At 36.2% G+C, this 18,112-nt stretch overlaps 2 protein-coding genes across 5 annotated transcripts in view; one reads left to right on the top strand and one right to left on the bottom strand.

Annotated features, from left to right (window-relative positions):
- LOC125233796 (GRAM domain-containing protein 2B-like) overlaps window positions 1–18,112 on the bottom strand; it is a 95,166-nt gene that overhangs the window by 25,575 nt on the left and 51,479 nt on the right. For 2 of the 3 annotated variants that reach the window (XM_048139899.1, XM_048139901.1), the window contains one exon: window positions 2,644–2,754. In XM_048139899.1, the coding sequence (XP_047995856.1) occupies window positions 2,644–2,754 (111 nt within the window). Of the gene's footprint in view, window positions 1–2,643; window positions 2,755–3,500; window positions 3,875–18,112 lie in introns of those variants that run through there. The other variant, XM_048139902.1, reaches the window with a different exon arrangement.
- LOC125233797 lies at window positions 2,746–13,023 on the top strand. 2 transcript variants are annotated; one of them, XM_048139904.1, is made up of 5 exons: window positions 2,746–2,792; window positions 10,965–11,171; window positions 11,897–11,975; window positions 12,043–12,157; window positions 12,733–13,023. In XM_048139904.1, exons 2-5 carry the CDS (start codon window positions 10,998–11,000, stop codon window positions 12,812–12,814), a joined length of 450 nt encoding a protein of 149 aa, XP_047995861.1. In that variant the 5' UTR covers window positions 2,746–2,792; window positions 10,965–10,997; the 3' UTR covers window positions 12,815–13,023. The 2 variants fall into 2 exon arrangements, with proteins under 2 accessions (XP_047995861.1, XP_047995860.1); XM_048139903.1 differs by lacking the exon at window positions 2,746–2,792 and adding an exon at window positions 10,434–10,560.

An 18,112-nucleotide genomic window follows, 5' to 3' on the forward strand; every position in this document is an offset into this window, starting at 1 on the left:
AATGTAGATGTTATCTAAAGAACGATTTTCTGAGAGACTTTTGCGTAGTTAAAGGTTATTAATAAGATTCATCAGTATCATTCATTCATCAGTGTAATTGCTTTAATAAAATAAAAAATAAATAAATAAAGTAAAATAAGCAACTGTAGCCTAAAATACCTAAATACACTAAACATAGAACCCTAAACGGCCGCGTTACAGGAACTTGTAACTTTCATAACATTCCATCCCTCCAATCAATATCCTTATCGCTTAATCAGGCTGCCATTAACGCTAATAGCCCGATGGATACGAATCAAAACTGTTGTATCTATCGATCTCTATTACCTTTACCGACTCGGCTACAATGAAATTATGATGTTCCAAATTATAGTCATATTTGTATACGGGACATATAAATATTGTTTACAAGTCCCGCAATACATTTTAGATACTTTTATAATAATAACGTAGAGAATTAATGTTTGTTGTATTTGTGAATGTGAGACTCGTAACAGTCCAATATATTATGTAGGTATTATTTATGCGCCATCACAAAAGTCTTCGATAGTATATTTCTTAGATTTTTAATAACCCAACCACATTTTAACTATCAATATCCGTATTTTTATTGGGTTCTCGTAATATTATGATAAGAATCGCAAATACCATGACTCATAAAGCACTCAATTTTTTATCGGATCCTACATAGTATATAAATTTCATATCAAAAATATTACTTCCTGAATGAATGTGGAAGGTGGTGGCAGTAACGGGAGAGGAAAACCGAAGAAGAGGTGGATGGACTGTGTGAGACATGATATGGAACTAGAACAAGTTAATGATGAGATGACGAGTGATAGAGATGTATGGAAGAGAAAGACATGCTGCGCCGACCCCAAGTGACTGGGATAAGGGCAAGAGATGATGATGATCAAAAATATTACTTCCTAATGTTCATCTACACGAACGTGGTGGGGGCTGTTCCACAGGCATATGGCCCAGTCTCACAATAGTCCTTAAGAGCTACTGGTTTTTGAAATTGTATATATAAGGTCCTAATTTATTAGATGCAGATATTTTTACAGCTGATAGTACTCGGTCTCTGGAGTATATTAAACCGTGAAACATTATAGCTTTTACGATGTTTTTTTGGAGAAAACGGAAAAACAAATTTGCTACGTAAAAACACCCTGTTTATGTGATTATTAAATGAAAACTCATTGAACAGATCAGTACCTCTTTTACGTATTTACCACTTAACTGTAACTGGCCACTTCAATGACATGTGCAGTTTTCCCGCCGAACCTTTACGACATTTACAACAAACAATTGTTGACATGACAGACAGTGTTATTGTGACATGTGATAATGCACATGATGATTTTTTTAAGACGAAATTATAATTAATTTTTTTGTTAGGAAAATGAAATCAAAAAAGTTACATGAAAAGATTTCTTAATTTATATTTAAAGTTAATTATTTTAATGTAAAGTATCATGTGTTAAAATATCTGCAACTAATAAATTAGGACCTTATATGTACCTGAATCCATCATAGACATCATTCATTAGCCGCAGCACCACCCAAGCTGACTGCTGTTCAGAAGTCTGATACGCCTCCATTTTGAAAACAATTTCTAACACCGATCACAATCATAACTTCACTGCACTTTACACACGTTACTACTGTTTAACTTTTATGATTTATCAGTTTTTACGTAGTGAAATAATTGAGCTTAGAAATCACGTTTGGTTTGCGTAGAGCCCTGAACACAACTGATTAGCGAAACACTGCCGTAGATAATCGTTTAACTAAGATAATACGCGATACACATGATAAATCCTTTTTAAATATTCAAAGCGAAAATTGTTCTCGAAATAATTTGAAAACAATGGTATCCTAACACTTTAAACAATGACTGTAGCGTCTAACAAAAAATAGGGTTTAAAATAAGACGCTTTGTTTTTTCATTGTTTTGGTCCTTAGATTCTAGCCTCATCTCACCTCACCTAATAATAATTAGTTTTGTCTTAGTAAATTATCTAAAAATAGGCCTACCTACCAAACAAAACTAATTACACAATTTTTCTTTTCATAGTGTTCGTTTGTCTATCATGTTTTTATTAGTTTTTTTTCCTCTCAATTCGCTCAAAGGTTGACTGGAAGAGATCCCTTATAGGGATAAGTTCGCCTTTGTACACCATAACTATACTGTATTTCTATGTTTTAACTTGTCTTATGTACAATAAAGTGTTTACATACATACATACATACCCTTATATAGTCAAGGACAAGCAAGACCTTCACGTAGCTACGATGCTGAATTGCTGATTAAACATTTCAGATGCCAAAGTAATAAGTTGGATGGTTATTTGACTTCTTCCTTCTTTTTATTCCATTTCTTTTCAGCAACTGTGTACCCGGAAAATCCGATTGTAAACCTACGCTCGGAAAATCTTTATTAGTCAAAAACTCATGATAAAGACACTATGGCGATAAGCTGACTCCACGAGACAGGCCTAGCCTAGTGTGGTGGTCAAGGGTAAAATTCTTATAATACTTTTTGGCAAATAAACTACTTTTTTTTTAAGCGGAGTTCCCAAAAATATACCGTGCTAACATCATACCGTGAAATTTTGGTAAAGTTTGTAAAATACTCACTTGTCATGCTTAGTGCGGGGGTGAGGGTCGAGCTGCAGCGGGGTGGCGGGGGCGGAGCGAGGGGCGCCGCACCCGCCACCCGCTGCGCCCGATGCGAAGTTGCCGGTTGACCTGAAACAAGAAGTCACGCTGAAAAAACTGACAAACATGTACGTCTTACTCTATTTACATAAAAACACATACATAAACCAGCAACGCCTGTATTCCCAAAAGGGCTAATAGCACACGAAACTGCACAAGTTTCAGTGCCACTCTTAGAAAATGACAGAAAACGAAATCGTGATATTTTACACAGATTAAAATACGCCAATACCAAAAACAGTACTGTTTAATTAACTAAAGTATTGGTGTATTGCTGTTGATGCCCCAAATAAATAAATAAAAAAGGCTGACAAAGTCCCGATGGATCCGAGGTTCGTTTACGATGTGGAGTACGTCTACTCGCGACAGAGCTTTATAAAAAAAACTGACCTCAATTGGTATTTGATCGAACTATTTAATCTAAAGGGAAACATGAAAATAATAACATTAGTACGAGTATATCATGTTTTTCCTTTAGGTATTTAGTTACAGTAAATTTACGTAATCACAAAATTGAAAGTTAACCGCCTTCAAAATGTATGTATTGTGTCTACTGTATTTTCATGCGCTTTCTTATTTTTTTAATCGGTGCCAAGCCAAGTATCTGGTTTGAGTCATCAATGTCATCATATTAGGGGTTTTTGTAACTGAGACGAATTGAGAACCTTCCAAAAACTTAAAATAAAATCCAGATACGAATACGACCTAAGTCGTTTCGAGCTTAGGCTACGTAATCCAAACTTAATTAAGAACTGCAATAACCGTGTCTCATTTACCTCCTTAATTTTGAATGGCGCCGTCGGCAAGATCTTGACAGAGAGTTGTACGCTACATTATAAGTCGGTTTGACAGAACTTCGAAATTTTTTTGCTGCACTTTTCGGCATTATGCAGAATAAAAATCGTATTTAGACAATGTCACCTAGGCAGTCTAGGCACTCTAGACTAAGTGTTATGCAAGAGGGACAGTGCACTATTAACAGACGGCAGCCAGACTAAAATGATAATACATTATCTTTCACTAATGATGATTCATAGATGTTACTAAACACTATTGAACACTGTATGTTATTATAATAAGCTCTCCGCAAGAAAAGACATTTTAACAATATGGTGTTACTATTTGAAAACACGGATCAAACTTTGCAACTAGCCCGTCTGATGTATAAAGTCAAACTGAGGTATATAAAAAATAAATATGAATTGGATATAATAATAATGAGCGTGGCATTTGTTCAAATAACAGTGACATTACGAATGTATTGTATTTTCTCTGTACTTATTCACGCAATGTGACTCGTACATTTAGGTAGGTATAACAAATGACAGGGGGTTTTGTTTCATTGCACCTTATTTTCATTTGATCTATTTACAAAAATCCCTAAATTTCTAATCGCAATGTAGTCGAATTGTTTGACCATAATTGTCTTAACTTTTTTTTTAGATTCGTTTCCAAGGTTTCAAGGTCCAAGCTTTTTTCTTAGACTTTATATAGCTTACAGGGAACTGTAACAATAAGTTTGTTTATTACGAAAGTTCAGATGAGACTGATCAAGTTTTCCGACTGCGAATACCTTGAGATTAATCTCACTTCTGAAGTTAAACTTCTAATTCACCTAAACTCAGGAAGCATAGACGACGTCGCTTTATGTCTTCTTATAATTAATAACTGTTTGTTACGTAATATAGTAACAAGAAATACTATTGGGTTGGTAAGAAAGTAATGAGCGATCGATTGAATTCCACATAAAATTTTTGAGAGAGTTCTAGAATCTTCTATGGTCGAAAGTATATAAAGGGCGAGTCGCACAGTTTCTCGTCAGTCATTCACTAGCTGTCGCCGAGCTAATATAAGGAAGAAAATGGACGAATTAAAAGTGCATGTAAGGCATTGCTTACTATATGAATTTCAGTCTGGCCATTCAGCCGCCGAAGCAGTGCGTAATATATGTCAGCGTGTTGCTCCTGAAGTTGTGTCTGAGGCCACGGCGAAACGATGGTTCCAGCGGTTTCGTAGTGGCGACTTTTCATTATCAGATCAACCTAAGTCTGGTCGACCGGTGAAGATTGATGTAGCCAAATTAAAAACCTTAATTGAAGGAGATCCGAGGCTAACGAGTCGTACTCTTGCTACCGAGTTAGGCTGCTCTCATGTCACCATAGAAACACATTTACACGAGTTGGGAAAAAACTACAAATTCAGTGTTTGGATACCGCACGAACTTGATAGACATCAACTAAATCGCCGTGCCGATATCTGCATACAACTTCTGTCTTTTCGCCGCACATTCAACTGGTTGGACCATCTTATCACTGGAGATGAAAAATGGGTCTTATATATAAATCACACACGCAAAACGTCAGTGGCTAGCTCCAAACGAAAAAGGAATAGAGGCACCAAAACAGACAGACAGACAGACAGTTGCAATGACATTAATATTCCTAATTGCGATTCAACAATATATCTAAACCCGTTAAATCCAAACGATGTTTTGAAAGTCATTAAAGACCTTAAAAACTCAAAAGCTGTAGGTTATGATGGCATACGGACAGACATTATTAAACAAAGTATGTATCTTATTGCAGAACCGCTTACTCATGTACTGAATTTATCATTAATGCAAGGTAGTTTTCCTGAAATCCTTAAGAAATCTGTGGTAAAACCCCTCTATAAAAAGGGCGACAGAAGCGAAAGGAGTAACTATAGACCAGTGACGCTCATTCCTATTTTCTCTAAAATATATGAAAAGGTTATGTATAATAAAATAATAAAATTTTTAGAAAGTAAGAATGTGCTAGACGACCAACAACATGGTTTTCGAAAAGCTAGATGTACCTCTTTGGCAACATTTAAGTTGATAAAAAGCGTATTAAAAGCTATAGATGATCAGGTACCAGTTACAGTCCTATTTATGGATATGAGTAAGGCGTTTGATTTTGTGAGTCACGAGCGGCTTTTATCCAAAGTATATAGATATGGTATTCGTGGCCCAGCGCTTGACTGGATTCGAGACTACCTTACTAATCGATACCAATGTGTAGAGACACTGAAATATTGTCCTAAGTCAAAAACTGTAGTATCATATAAATCATCGTATGTTAATAATAACTATGGCGTACCACAGGGAAGCATATTGGGACCTTTACTCTTCTTGCTATATATTAATGATTTGCCAAAATATTTGTCTCAGGAATGCATCTTATTCGCAGATGACACTTCTATCATAATCAAATCTAAAGACATATCAACATATAATGATGACATAAATAGGACATTAGATGAAACAATTAAATGGTTAAATATGAATAATTTAAAGGCAAACTTAAGTAAGACAAATTATATGCAATTCCATACTGACCGTGGCATCTCACAAAATCTTAATATAGTCTCTGAAGATGTCTCTAATCCTAATTCCTCTAATCCTATTGAAGAAGTCCATCATACAAGGTTTTTAGGGATAATAATTGACTGTCACTGTAACTGGCTAAAGCAGGTGGATAATGTCTGCTCTAGGTTAAGTAGTTTTATATTTGCAATAGGTAGGATAGCAAGAACGGTCTCTATACAAGCAGCAATAGTTGCATACCATGGGTACGTAGACTCAACTCTCCGCTATGGTGTAGTATTATGGGGTAATAGTACGAACAGAGACCAGGTATTCCTCATACAAAAACGCTGTATTAGATCAATTTTCGGAATGCATCAATTGGACTCATGTCGCCCAATTTTTATTGATAATAACATTCTTACCTTCCCATGTATTTACATTTTGGAGGCTGCATTATTCGTGTATAAGTATAAGAGCCAGTTCATGGAAGTACAGCAGCTGCGACCCCGTCAAGTCCGGGAGCAATACAAGCACAAATTATATAAACCCGCGGTCAAGCTAGCACTCTCCTCCAAAAATGCATACTGTATGTGTATTACCATTTATAATAAGTTACCGGACATGTTTAAAGACTGTAATAATTTTAGTAAATTTAAGAAATTAGTCAAGCAATGGCTCATACAAAAATGTTATTACTGTATAAATGATTTTTTGAATGATATTTTCTAGGGTTGAATAATTTTATGATGACATTGTAATTAGATTCTATTTATTAAGGTTAGTTTTAGTTTTCTTGTTATATGAATTGGTATTATAATTATAGCGTGAATTGTGTGTATCGTCCTAAAATGTATGTACGCCTGTAAAGGTAGAGTTTGGTGAGACTACTTGAGTAGCAAATAGAACCTAATTGTAACCCATTCTCCACATGCATAAATAAATCATTTCATTTCAAATCATTTCATTTCATTTCATTTCATTTCATTTCATTTCATTTCAAAAACAGAGCCTCACCCGAAAAAAGTTATGCTGTCCGTTTGGTGGGATATTCATGCTATTATTCACTGGGAACTCCTACCAAGTGGAATGACTGTTACCGCATCAGTATACTGTAATCAGCTTGAAAATTTAAACCAAAAAATCTGTCAGAATCGTCCACAGCATGCTAAAGTTTTTTTCTTACACGACAATGCTCGCCCACACATTGCAAAAGTGACTCGGCTAAAGCTATTGGAGCTAGGTTGGAAAGTGATACCTCATCCACCGTACTCTCCAGACTTGGCACCTACGGATTACGCATTGTTCAGATCGCTAAGCAATGCCTTGAATGAAAAAAAGTTCGATGATCAAGCCCATCTACGACAGTACATAGCTGAGTTTTTTTAATCTAAACCTAAGAACTTCTTCGCCGATGCTATTCATTCTTTACCAGAACGATGGAGACAAGTAGTAGATAACGAAGGCCGTTATATTTTTGATAAATGATTAAAATAATAAATTAAATAAAAATTACAATATTGGTTATGATTCGCTCATTACTTTCTTACCAACCCAATAAATCGTCAAAACGCGTCACGTCCAGAGGGATTATCTGTTTTTCACTCAAATTCGTATCAGTAAGTCGACCTTACTCAAAGTCCCGTCCTTGCGAAAAGTGGAACGCGCCAAGGCCCCACTCGATTTGGTGAATTTACAATACAATTCTCTAGACACTTGCGCACCTACCTACCAATTTTATTAAGGAAATTGTATTTAAATGAGGCTTTATGCTTTATGAGTTTTAAATTTAATAAAGTTATAAAATAAAGGCAAGATTATTGTGTTATAAGACTTATGTATGACATTTATCCTTATCCAGATTTGACCTCCTGCATCATCCTCCACCTTGCGTTATCCCGGCATTTGACACGGCTCCTGGAGGCCTAAGGTCCGCTTTGACAACATTTGACCTCCTGCCTATGAGAAGATTAAGTTTTCTTCGGCAGATTACAGAAACGACCGGATACAGATATACGGCGCCATTGAGCCGATACGGCGACACGAGGATAATGAAATAATATTATTTGTAACAATAACCTATATTTTATTCATGCCTCTCGCGTACACGTGGAATGGTGGATGCTTAACCCTGTACTGTCGTGTGGGCGTTCCTTGTCGCCCACGCAATGACAAACAAGATAAGCTATCGGGATAGCAACATCATTCTAATACAAAGGATTTACAGCTAGTATAGCAGTTAAATCCATACTAATATTATAAATGGGAAAGTGTGTGTGTGTCTGTCTGTTTGTCCGTCTTTTTAGGTGGAGATAGTTGAAGGGATGGAGAGTGACTTAGGCTACTTTTTGTCTCTGTCTAACGCGAGCGAGGACGCGGGCAAAAGCTAGTTATACCTATAAATCTTATAATGTAACGGTTATACTCGTACCTATGCCATTTTAGGGTTTGGAGGGTTTGGTAAATAATGAGCTGCATACATCCCCAGGAAACCTGATACCCAACTAACCAAAGTGGCCCGGACCTAGAAGGTAGGTACCAGGAAACGGAAACAATGCCACCCTAAATCCACTTGGTGTCGTTCTGTAGAAGCAAGAGCTCAGGATGTTAGGGATGGATTGGGAGGAAGTTACTCAAGCGGCCCAAGACCAGAGTTTTGGGGGAATGTGATTCGAGCCCTAAACTACACCTCAACAGAGGGTAACAAGATTTAAAGAAGAAGAAGACACACATTCTGCTCGTGTTGTAAGACCCAACATTTTTACAAATGTATGTGGGAACAACAAAAAAATAATCTAAGAGCACCAAGTTCAATCGGTGTTCTCAAACGCTGAACTTGTTTATCAAAACTATCACCACGAATTCAAATCTAGATCTTTTCGTGAATCTCTTACTTTCATAAACACGTGCTCTAAAAATGACAAGACTTGTTTGTTTATGTCATCTAGGAACTGGATTGAGATGGGGGATAAGTGGATATATAACTTTCACTGAAATCTAATTTGCTTTGAAAAGCTTGTAACCTCGGGAGAGTTATTTTTTTATGAAGAGGGATTAAGTATAGTACATTTCTGTAATTGCAGAAATCTGCACGAGCATTAGGATAGGTATATAGAAAACTGTATTTGTAAGGTCAAGATGGGTTGTCTCATTATAAAATACATACGTCTACGTTTAGATGAAGCAGTTATTCTGACTAGAACAAATTGCAGCAGAACCTATTACTAACCCTTGAAAAACATGACTTATTTGAAATGCAAACTACTTTAACGATTGCTTTATTCTTGTCAAAGTCGTCCGTGGCAGTGAAATGGGGCAATTAAATCGATTCGCCAGTTGCAGTCTGTTGCTTTTCTCAAGGGACACGCTGCACACCGCTTGACGTCAATCTTAATTATTAAATCAGTACTAAAACCGCGTTGGTAAGCGAGTGCCTCTAGAATAAAAGTCCTTTGTATTAGTTTACTAAGTCTAGTTATTCGAGCCTTGACATCAGTGATCATTTTCTCACCTAAAGATCATCCTTCATTTTTCTTATCTCTATTTCTCTGTATTGAGTGAAAACACTTCATTCGTTCTTTTTAACGTAAAAATAAAAAGAGCGTAACAAAACTGGTACATATAAATAAATAAAATAAATAAATATTGACATTCTTACATAGATTGACTGAGCCCCACGGTAAGCTCAAGAAGGCTTGTGTTGTGGGTACTCAGACAACGATATACATAATATACAAATACTTATGTACATAGAAAACGTCCATGACTCAGGAACAAATATCTGCGCTCATCGCACAAATAAATGCCCTTACCGGGATTCGAACCCAGGACCGTGGCTCAGCAGGCAGGGTCTCTACCGACTGAGCCAAACCGGTCGTCATACATCCACCAACAACCAATATATTCAATAACCAATAGCAGAGTTATAATTATATAATTAAAATGACATTGATGCTATTAATTAGGCACATCAACATTAATATGTTCCTTGTTATTAAAACTATTGTTAAGAAGGTAGGATATAAGATATAACCCTGATTAATCTTCAGCGAGGCTAGTGAAAAGATGGAGAATGAAAAATCCTTCCTTATATTTATTTCAAATACCACTTACGATAAAAGTAGGTAGCATTGATGTTGAGTGTAGTTCACCGTTTCAATATCAATTACGTTTGAAACACAAAAAGAATCCAAAAAATCCAATGCGCGTGAATTATTCACTACACACAACAATTACGAATAATTTTCGTTTGTGCAAATTACAAACTTGAATTTTACTCTCATAACACACCACTCTGTAGTGTATTCAGACAAAACTACATGTCGAACGTGACTGATGTTTATTTAAAATGTAGACGTCGAATGTTGGTGAAAATCTCAAATTAAAAGTAAACTGGCCCCGTGTTTACTAAACCGCCAACCAACCTGACCCGAAAAATCGACCCATTCGCGGAAGACATGCAGATCGCTACGGTTCTCCTTGTCTTGGCTAGACTTTTGTGTGTCGAAAATGTAAGAATTTTAACAACTTTATTGTAAAATATAATATTTCTCGTTAAGCAGCTGCAATAACTATAATTTAAATTACTTGTGATTAATGATGTGCAAGTTGCGGAAACTTTCCAAAAAATCTAAAATTTCTTGAAAAATTCACGAAACTTTCACGAAAAATAAAGGGAATTTAAATTTATGAAATGGAAATTTTCCATCCATACAATTGTCCATACAAAGTATGGAAAGTTTCCGAAGTTTTCCTATGTGAAAATTTCAGAATTTTGGAAACTTTCCGTAGACACATCAGTACTTGTGATTCATCTGACAAAGTGCAAAATAGCATTCAAAGTTCCAATAAGTACTTCAAAAATGCTTGGTTGCCGGTCAAGTACCTCAAAATCCGGTGTATTTTTTTATTTCAGAAAATTTTATCGAAGAATTTCAAAAGAGACGTCATGACATTCGATGAAGACTCGACTCCATATTTTAATTTCCCCTCTGAATCGAAATCGTATGAAGGGGAGAATGATAACATTTATAACGGAAAAGAAATACCGTTGGAATCCTCTGAAACAGAAATAGCAGAGAGTTCCGACAAATCTACAAGACTTATGGAGAAACTTAGAGAGGTAATATATTAAATAATATACTTATACATGGTTTACAACACTTAGGGCCACTTGCACCAACGAAAATGGAGGGTTAACCCTCCATTTTTGGTACTTTTGCTCTCATATCCAATCAGGTTCAAATTTCTGACAAGGGAACAAAGACTTTATCAAAGAATCCATACATATTTATTATTGTGTTTCACTATCAAAATCAAAATATACATTTTAAAATAGTACAGACAAAAAAAGAAATATTAATCTAACGGCTGTTTAACCTAACCTCACATCGTTATTTTCTTTAGCAATAGAGTTGGTAAAACATGTGAAACCAGACACGAGTGAAAAGTGGGTGGCCTTGATAATACTGTTTGCTTTAGAAATTGCTCGATTGATTTATCGGATCCACTTTGCTGCCGCCGCAGTGCGCGATTGTGGTAAATTATAATTTCTTTCACTTCGAATCCTCCGTATTAAAGCGCTTTCACGGCTGGACCCTAAAGTAGGCCGCTGTATTTTTTACAATTCTATGGGTATCTGACTTGCCGCAATAAGTACAGGTAGAAAACTAACTCTTGCAAGTTTTCTGTAATGGAAAACAATACAAAAAAATGTAATGAATATCAAATGTCATTCGCTCAAACTCCTACAAACGGCACCTACCCGTTGTCTTACCCGTTGGTTACATATTCGAAATAAAATAGAGTATGCGCTCATATTGGAAGAACCTTATTTTCATTTTGCAGCCCTGCGCGATCGTTGTGCGTTCGAACATCCACCCGACGATGCAATCGCTGCTGCGCAAGTACAAATATGATGCAAAAGGTAAACTAGGATAGAATAACTAACACTGAGAAATAGTGCCAAGGTCTTAAACAAAGTTCTGTTGCAGGTGCACTGATTCCAAGCAGCGTTAGATACTTCATAAAGGTGCCGCAGGGCCTCGGAGAGCCAATATTGGTTCCTCTCAATCACCAATCTATTTCGCACCTAGGAGGTTACGTGAGGTAAGATCTACTGAATAGATCGATACTAAAACAGATTTTTCAGTACAGATGGTGTTTTTTTTACGCACTAGTGCGAGAAGTGGTTCATTATATGACAGGTCGAAACTTTGAATGCTCATCTGTACTGAAAAAGTCGTACGATACACGTGCGAAAGGAAATTCGTAACTCGTGTCGATTTAAAACACTCCCTTCGGTCGTGTTTTAATTTATCGCCACTCGTTTCCAACTTCCTTTTTTACGCACTTGTATCGTAATGTACTATTACTTTACATTGGTTTAGGTTGACAAAATAACCAAACTATCATAAAGCGTTACATGTGATCACTGACTGGCAGGCACTGCAAGTTTCAGTGGGCTTAGTGGCATTCCAACACTAGACTTGTACGTTCACCTGCTGAAAGCTGTTCTGAACGGGTATTAGACTCGTCAAAATTGCATTACTTGATCAATGGAGAATTTCTATATATATAGTTGATTAATCATAGTTAGTTGATGCACTATTAGGTACACGAGTAGATTACAAGAGTTTAATTAACCGACTTTTATTACTAATTTTTTTTTTATTTGCTCTCAGGTATTATAAAGAAGTTCCGCCAATACCTCAAGCACTGTATTTAAACCGAGCACTACAAAGTTGGTCTCAGCAAAAATATTAGGTACTATAAATGTATGTCCACCATAATAAAACAGGACCAGTACTTGTTTTTATTTACAACGGCCCGAGACAACGGGTCAGGGTCACTGATGATTAGTGACCCCATTTGATTGAGAAATTAATGGTGATTGTGATTGACATTGTATTCTGTCGTCAAAAATGACTGTGTTTGATTTTATTTAATATTTATTATTTCCTAGTATTATAAAGGAAAACCACAATGCAAGTTATAATAAAATATTCCCGTACTATTCTATTCGGAAATGTTAATTGTTCGTTTTATTTTATAAAATGTGTCAATATAAGACTAAAGCTTTGTGTGGTCAATTTTAGGATTAGTCATCCCTGCTAATTCTTCCATACTAATATTATTAATGGGAAAGTGTTTGTGCCTGTATGTTTTTCCGTCTTTCACGGCAAAACGGAGTGACGAATTGCCGTGATATTAAATGGAGATAGTTGAAGGGATGGAGAGTGACATAGGCTACTTTTTGTATCTTTCTAACCCCCCACTTCCCTAAAATGGAGGGTGGATGTTTGTATGGAGCATTCCGCAATGTACGAATTTAATGCGAGCGAAGCCGCGGGCAAAAGCTAGTATTTTATACGTTACCTTTTACCCTCTTAAACCGCTTTAGTATTTAATGAGTTTTGTGTGGAGGCATTTTAAGTCCCGGTTTATATATTCTGTGGTCCCGGGAAGGGACATAGGAAGGTAAAAAACTAGAACAATGATAAGTAGCAAACCAAGAGTGAACAGGCATCTTCTGGGCGAGCTCACTCCATCGTAGTAAGCCCATTTATAATAAAATAAAATAAAAGTATTTATGTACAATAATGGCCTTGATACAGAAAGGTTAATTAGTAATTATTACGCCAGCTAACACAAGCTAGGAACAGTGCCAGGTGTAGCCGAGTGTCGGGAAATGACAGACGCCGGGATAAACAACGACGGAACAACTGTGGATACACATGGCTTGTTTCATGTAACAAGTTTTGATTTCGCAGCTGTTAGCTTACACGAGTAGACTGATTTCAAGCGTAAACAATAACTACGACGTGGGAATTCAAGTTGGAAAATTTGCGAGACCATCTTGTGTTACGTGTGAAGGATCCAAGTATACCTAAGCGCAGGATAAGAACAGAAGTCTCAAAAGGTCTACTAGTACTACAATTTTTAAAGTATTCCGTCTTCTTTCTTTCTCCGAGATCGGTAGTCCCATTTATTTGGGGTCGGCCCTCTTCGTCCACATTCTCCAATGAGTATGATTTTGTGCGGCGTGTGAGGTTATTTAAGGTCTCTTTTGACCGTCGTCAGCCGAGTGGTGGGTGCTCACAAAAGTATTCCGTCTAAAAAATAGTAACTTAAGTTTAAAAATTAAATAGTTATATTACTTATCTTTATACTTTAGAGCATATAACTTAAAACTATTCATATTTGATGTTACACAGAGCAGACGGGTGAAACCAAATAGGAACCAGTTTTTATCGCAATTGAGACTTCTTCAATGCAACTTGTTAAATACCAACAGTGACCAAATTAAAGAGTATACGTGTATTCGTGTTCAAATTAAATAGATTTATGAGTAACATTATGCTAATTTTAACGAATAGGGATCCACTTAACATAGTTAGCAAGTTCTACACAAGACTTTATTAGAGTAGAGAAAATCCTAGGTAGTAATTTACTAAAGAGCCGGAATTCGACTCGGCATTTGTGACTGTTTTAGGTACGTCTTAAGGTTGAGACATAATCTGAAATTGGAAACTTGACTTCGATAAAAAAGGAGCTCTGGATTTTATTATCCTTTGCAAGAAAAACAGATTTTACACAAGGTGGAATGTTCGCGTGGTCAGATCAGTGGTCATTTGGTCAAATAGTAGGGCAAGCACTCTGCCACGCTACTCGGAGGATACGTCTACATCCTAGGAGGAAGAAGGGGCTTCAGTTCCACTCAGAGACTTCTGGAGAACCTAACAACCTATAGGATCTAGGCCGTTCTGTCTATAGTGGAAGTGAAAGGAATGTCTGCATGGACAAGGAGTAAAGCAATTATTCTGCTACATTACTCGAAGGATCGATAGTTAAGAGTGCTATGATAAAGTAAAAAATAGCAAGGCTTCATGACGATGTCACAAGACTTTACAGTGCCTATATACACTAGATTATACACATCGAACCAAACTGCTAGTAAAGCTATAATCGATTAAAATCAAATGAAAAGTATGGACATTATTCACCTAACAAAACGATAATCGAGATAACTTAATATCCAATGTCGGCACAAAATATAATAAATTTAAGTTATGTATACTCGTACCTTACATATATACTTGTATCCATGTTAATAAAAAGCTATAAAAGTACAAATAGCTCAGACATCATTATTTATGTTGTTGAACAATTGCGGAAAAATCTAAATCATTAGAAAACAGACATCGTTTAAACGTCTTGTGGTGCGCAAGAGCATAAATCTTAGTTTTAATTCACTTGTGGTTAGTGTTAGAAAAACGACTATGTACCTACACCCATTAATATCGACGACGAAATTACCCAATTAATGTCTTGGCCTGCCCGAGTCGTAAAAAAGGTTGTCTTCAGTACATAGAACAGACTTGGTTTAGTGTTGGTACTAAATAGCTTCACATAACGGCTTAGGTTTTTTTATATCTAGCTATAACATTAACGCACTTATTAGAAAAACTAAAAGCCACCTGAGTTACGACATTATTTTTAACTGAACTGACAGTTAACAGAACTATCCGGAGACATCTCTCGTAAAGGGACAGTTAAAATAGAACAGTTTTAGAGCAAGGTCGTTCGTTAACTTTTGAATAGGTACCAACAACAACAAATTAAATGTAAAATGTATCCACGAATGAGTGTCGACACAAACCTGATAGGGTTTCATGGCACTCTGGTGTATGAACAAATGTAAGGTTTTTAACACAGAATAAATAATTTAAAAAAAAACAAAGAAGAAATATTGTTATACAGCAAGTATAAAAATATACAGTATTGCTTTTAGAATAAAAGTAAAAATAATAGTATTTACCCAGTAAAACCAGACCAGACGTACCTAGCTGAATTTATCCGTGCTGTTAATTTTTTATTCCGCGTTGTAATACTACACCTGGCTACAATATATGTAGACGACGATGAGCGAGCAACATGACAGCTCTCTTACGGAAGTACCTAATTTAGATAGATTAGTCTGCCGTTGGTTTGTAAGTAGACAGTTAGACGCCTACTACGGGCTTAAAAATGATGAACAGTATATTAAAAAACTTAACCAGTGAGTAAAATATTACAGTCTTTACTGCGACTAAATCCTTGTAAGCTAACATAAGTTACGCCGCCTTAGTCATAGGGCCTAACGAACTTTTAGTACGTGACTATTTTCATAGGCCGGGATATCAAGGTTATCTTTAACGGCGCTATCCTACTGAATTAAACATGTCCACGTCCCGGAGCGGTCCTTTGAAGCGAGAGGCCATTGGAAATTGTCGGATTGTGCTGGCTTTTTGTCCAACTTCCCGTTATAGACAAACCGACGATGGTCGGAAACTCTGCTGTTCTTAACAAGAACCATCCAGAGGCAAAGGCTCATTCGACGCAAACCAGTCTCCAGTAATCGTTGCTTGGAGACAAATACGGAGGACACAGTATACTGGTTCCATTTACTCGCCAGCATTCAGTAAGCATTTGAAATATAGGACCTGGCATATTTCCAAAATTGTTGTCATTTCAGTCCAATTTTCAACGTATTTGAACGTGGCACATACATAAATAAAATAATTATAGCAAACAAACCGACGGAGATTAGTCAGATAAAATAAAAGAGAACGAACTTTCCATTGATAGATAATAAACCGTCGTCGCACTACGCCACAATTAAGTAGTCAAGGGTCAAGGCGACATTTTATACATTAAAATCCAATATAGCCATGTGCATATTTTAGTTAAGATGGCATTGAATTTAAGCAATATTGTTGTCTGTAAATTTAATAATGTGATAAACACAACGATCGGTCTTAAAAACCCGCATGGCGCTTGGTTTTTCCGTAAACATATAAAATGGGTCGGTTCCTAAAATTCGACGCGTAGACGGATGTTGTTGTTACTAAGGTTTTGTTTGTTTTTGTTTATGAGGAAAATTTCGTGTTTTGTATTGATATTAAGAAGCTACAGGAGCGAAAATGCTAAAATGGAAAAGAGCCCCCCTTTCAATTTGGGAATTTTAGTTAAATATACTAGTGTTATTAACTAAATTTATCCAAAAAAAATTGTCCATTCAGAACAACTCAGTTAAAAGATATTGCGACAAAATCTTTAAAATCGAGGTTCCGCTCTCGACTGTTTCCTCCTTCAAAACTTAATCAATCGTAACGAAATTTGAGAATCTGAATAATAATGAAATTATCTGTGTCGGACCGTTTAGTTTTTTTGGCTATAATTGTTACCAATTTTGAATACCACACCTTTTTTTGCGGCATAATCAATAAGGCCGTTTTTGGAAAATTTTGATGGGCTCTAGCGTATTTAAAAATAGGAATACCCGACATAAAAATAATAATAATCTGTGTTGAAAAAATCCGTGCTCTATCTTCAAAAAACAGGAAGGAAATAGTCGAGAGCGTTTGTATGGAGAACTGACCCCTCCTGTATCGTCTTAACAAGTTCGTAACTCACTAGTCTCACTACAATGATGAGGGCTTTGCATTTGCACAGGTACTTTGTACGCTAACTTTACTATGAGCTGTGAATGAAACGTTCACGAATGGAAGTCCTTATGGCAAAAACGCAATTTCGATTTTCTAACGAATTCGACTAATACACGCGAATATGATAAAATAAAATAAAAATGAGTAACTAAATCAACTGTATTTATTTATCTTTTTATTATCACATGCACGATTATATTATCGGTAAAACACTGGGTAATAAAAATGCACGTTTCGCTAAGGCGTAGACGTTCTCTTCAGGAAAGGAACAATCCTTGCTAACAATGACCCTAGGCCATGAATCATGAATAATCTAGTAATCAACGTGTCTAGAATGACTAGCGTCGCTAGGAATAAACAAGCAGTTCCGAATGAGATCTGCCGTTGGTATAGCTACAAGTATAATATGAAAATCAAGATATTAATACAATTATGACGACCTGTCTGGCTCAGTCGGTAGTGACCCTGCCTGCTAAGCCGCGGTCCTGGGTTGGGCATTTATTTGTGTGATGAGCACAGATATTTGTTCCTGAGTCATGAACGTTTTCTATGTATATAAGTATTTGTATATTAT

This window comes from Leguminivora glycinivorella, chromosome 15 (assembly GCF_023078275.1).
Source record: "Leguminivora glycinivorella isolate SPB_JAAS2020 chromosome 15, LegGlyc_1.1, whole genome shotgun sequence".
NCBI lineage: Eukaryota > Metazoa > Arthropoda > Insecta > Lepidoptera > Tortricidae > Leguminivora > Leguminivora glycinivorella.

What these genes read in the sequence shown, in the direction of transcription:
- LOC125233797 (XM_048139903.1), top strand. Translation starts at nt 10,507, where the DNA reads ATGCAGATCGCTACGGTTCTCCTTGTCTTGGCTAGACTTTTGTGTGTC. An exon ending in GACTTTTGTGTGTCGAAAAT is followed by an intron (nt 10,561 to 10,964) that starts GTAAGAATTTTA and finishes TTTTTATTTCAG; the next exon opens with AAAATTTTATCGAAGAATTT. An exon ending in CACCTAGGAGGTTACGTGAG is followed by an intron (nt 12,158 to 12,732) that starts GTAAGATCTACT and finishes ATTTGCTCTCAG; the next exon opens with GTATTATAAAGAAGTTCCGC.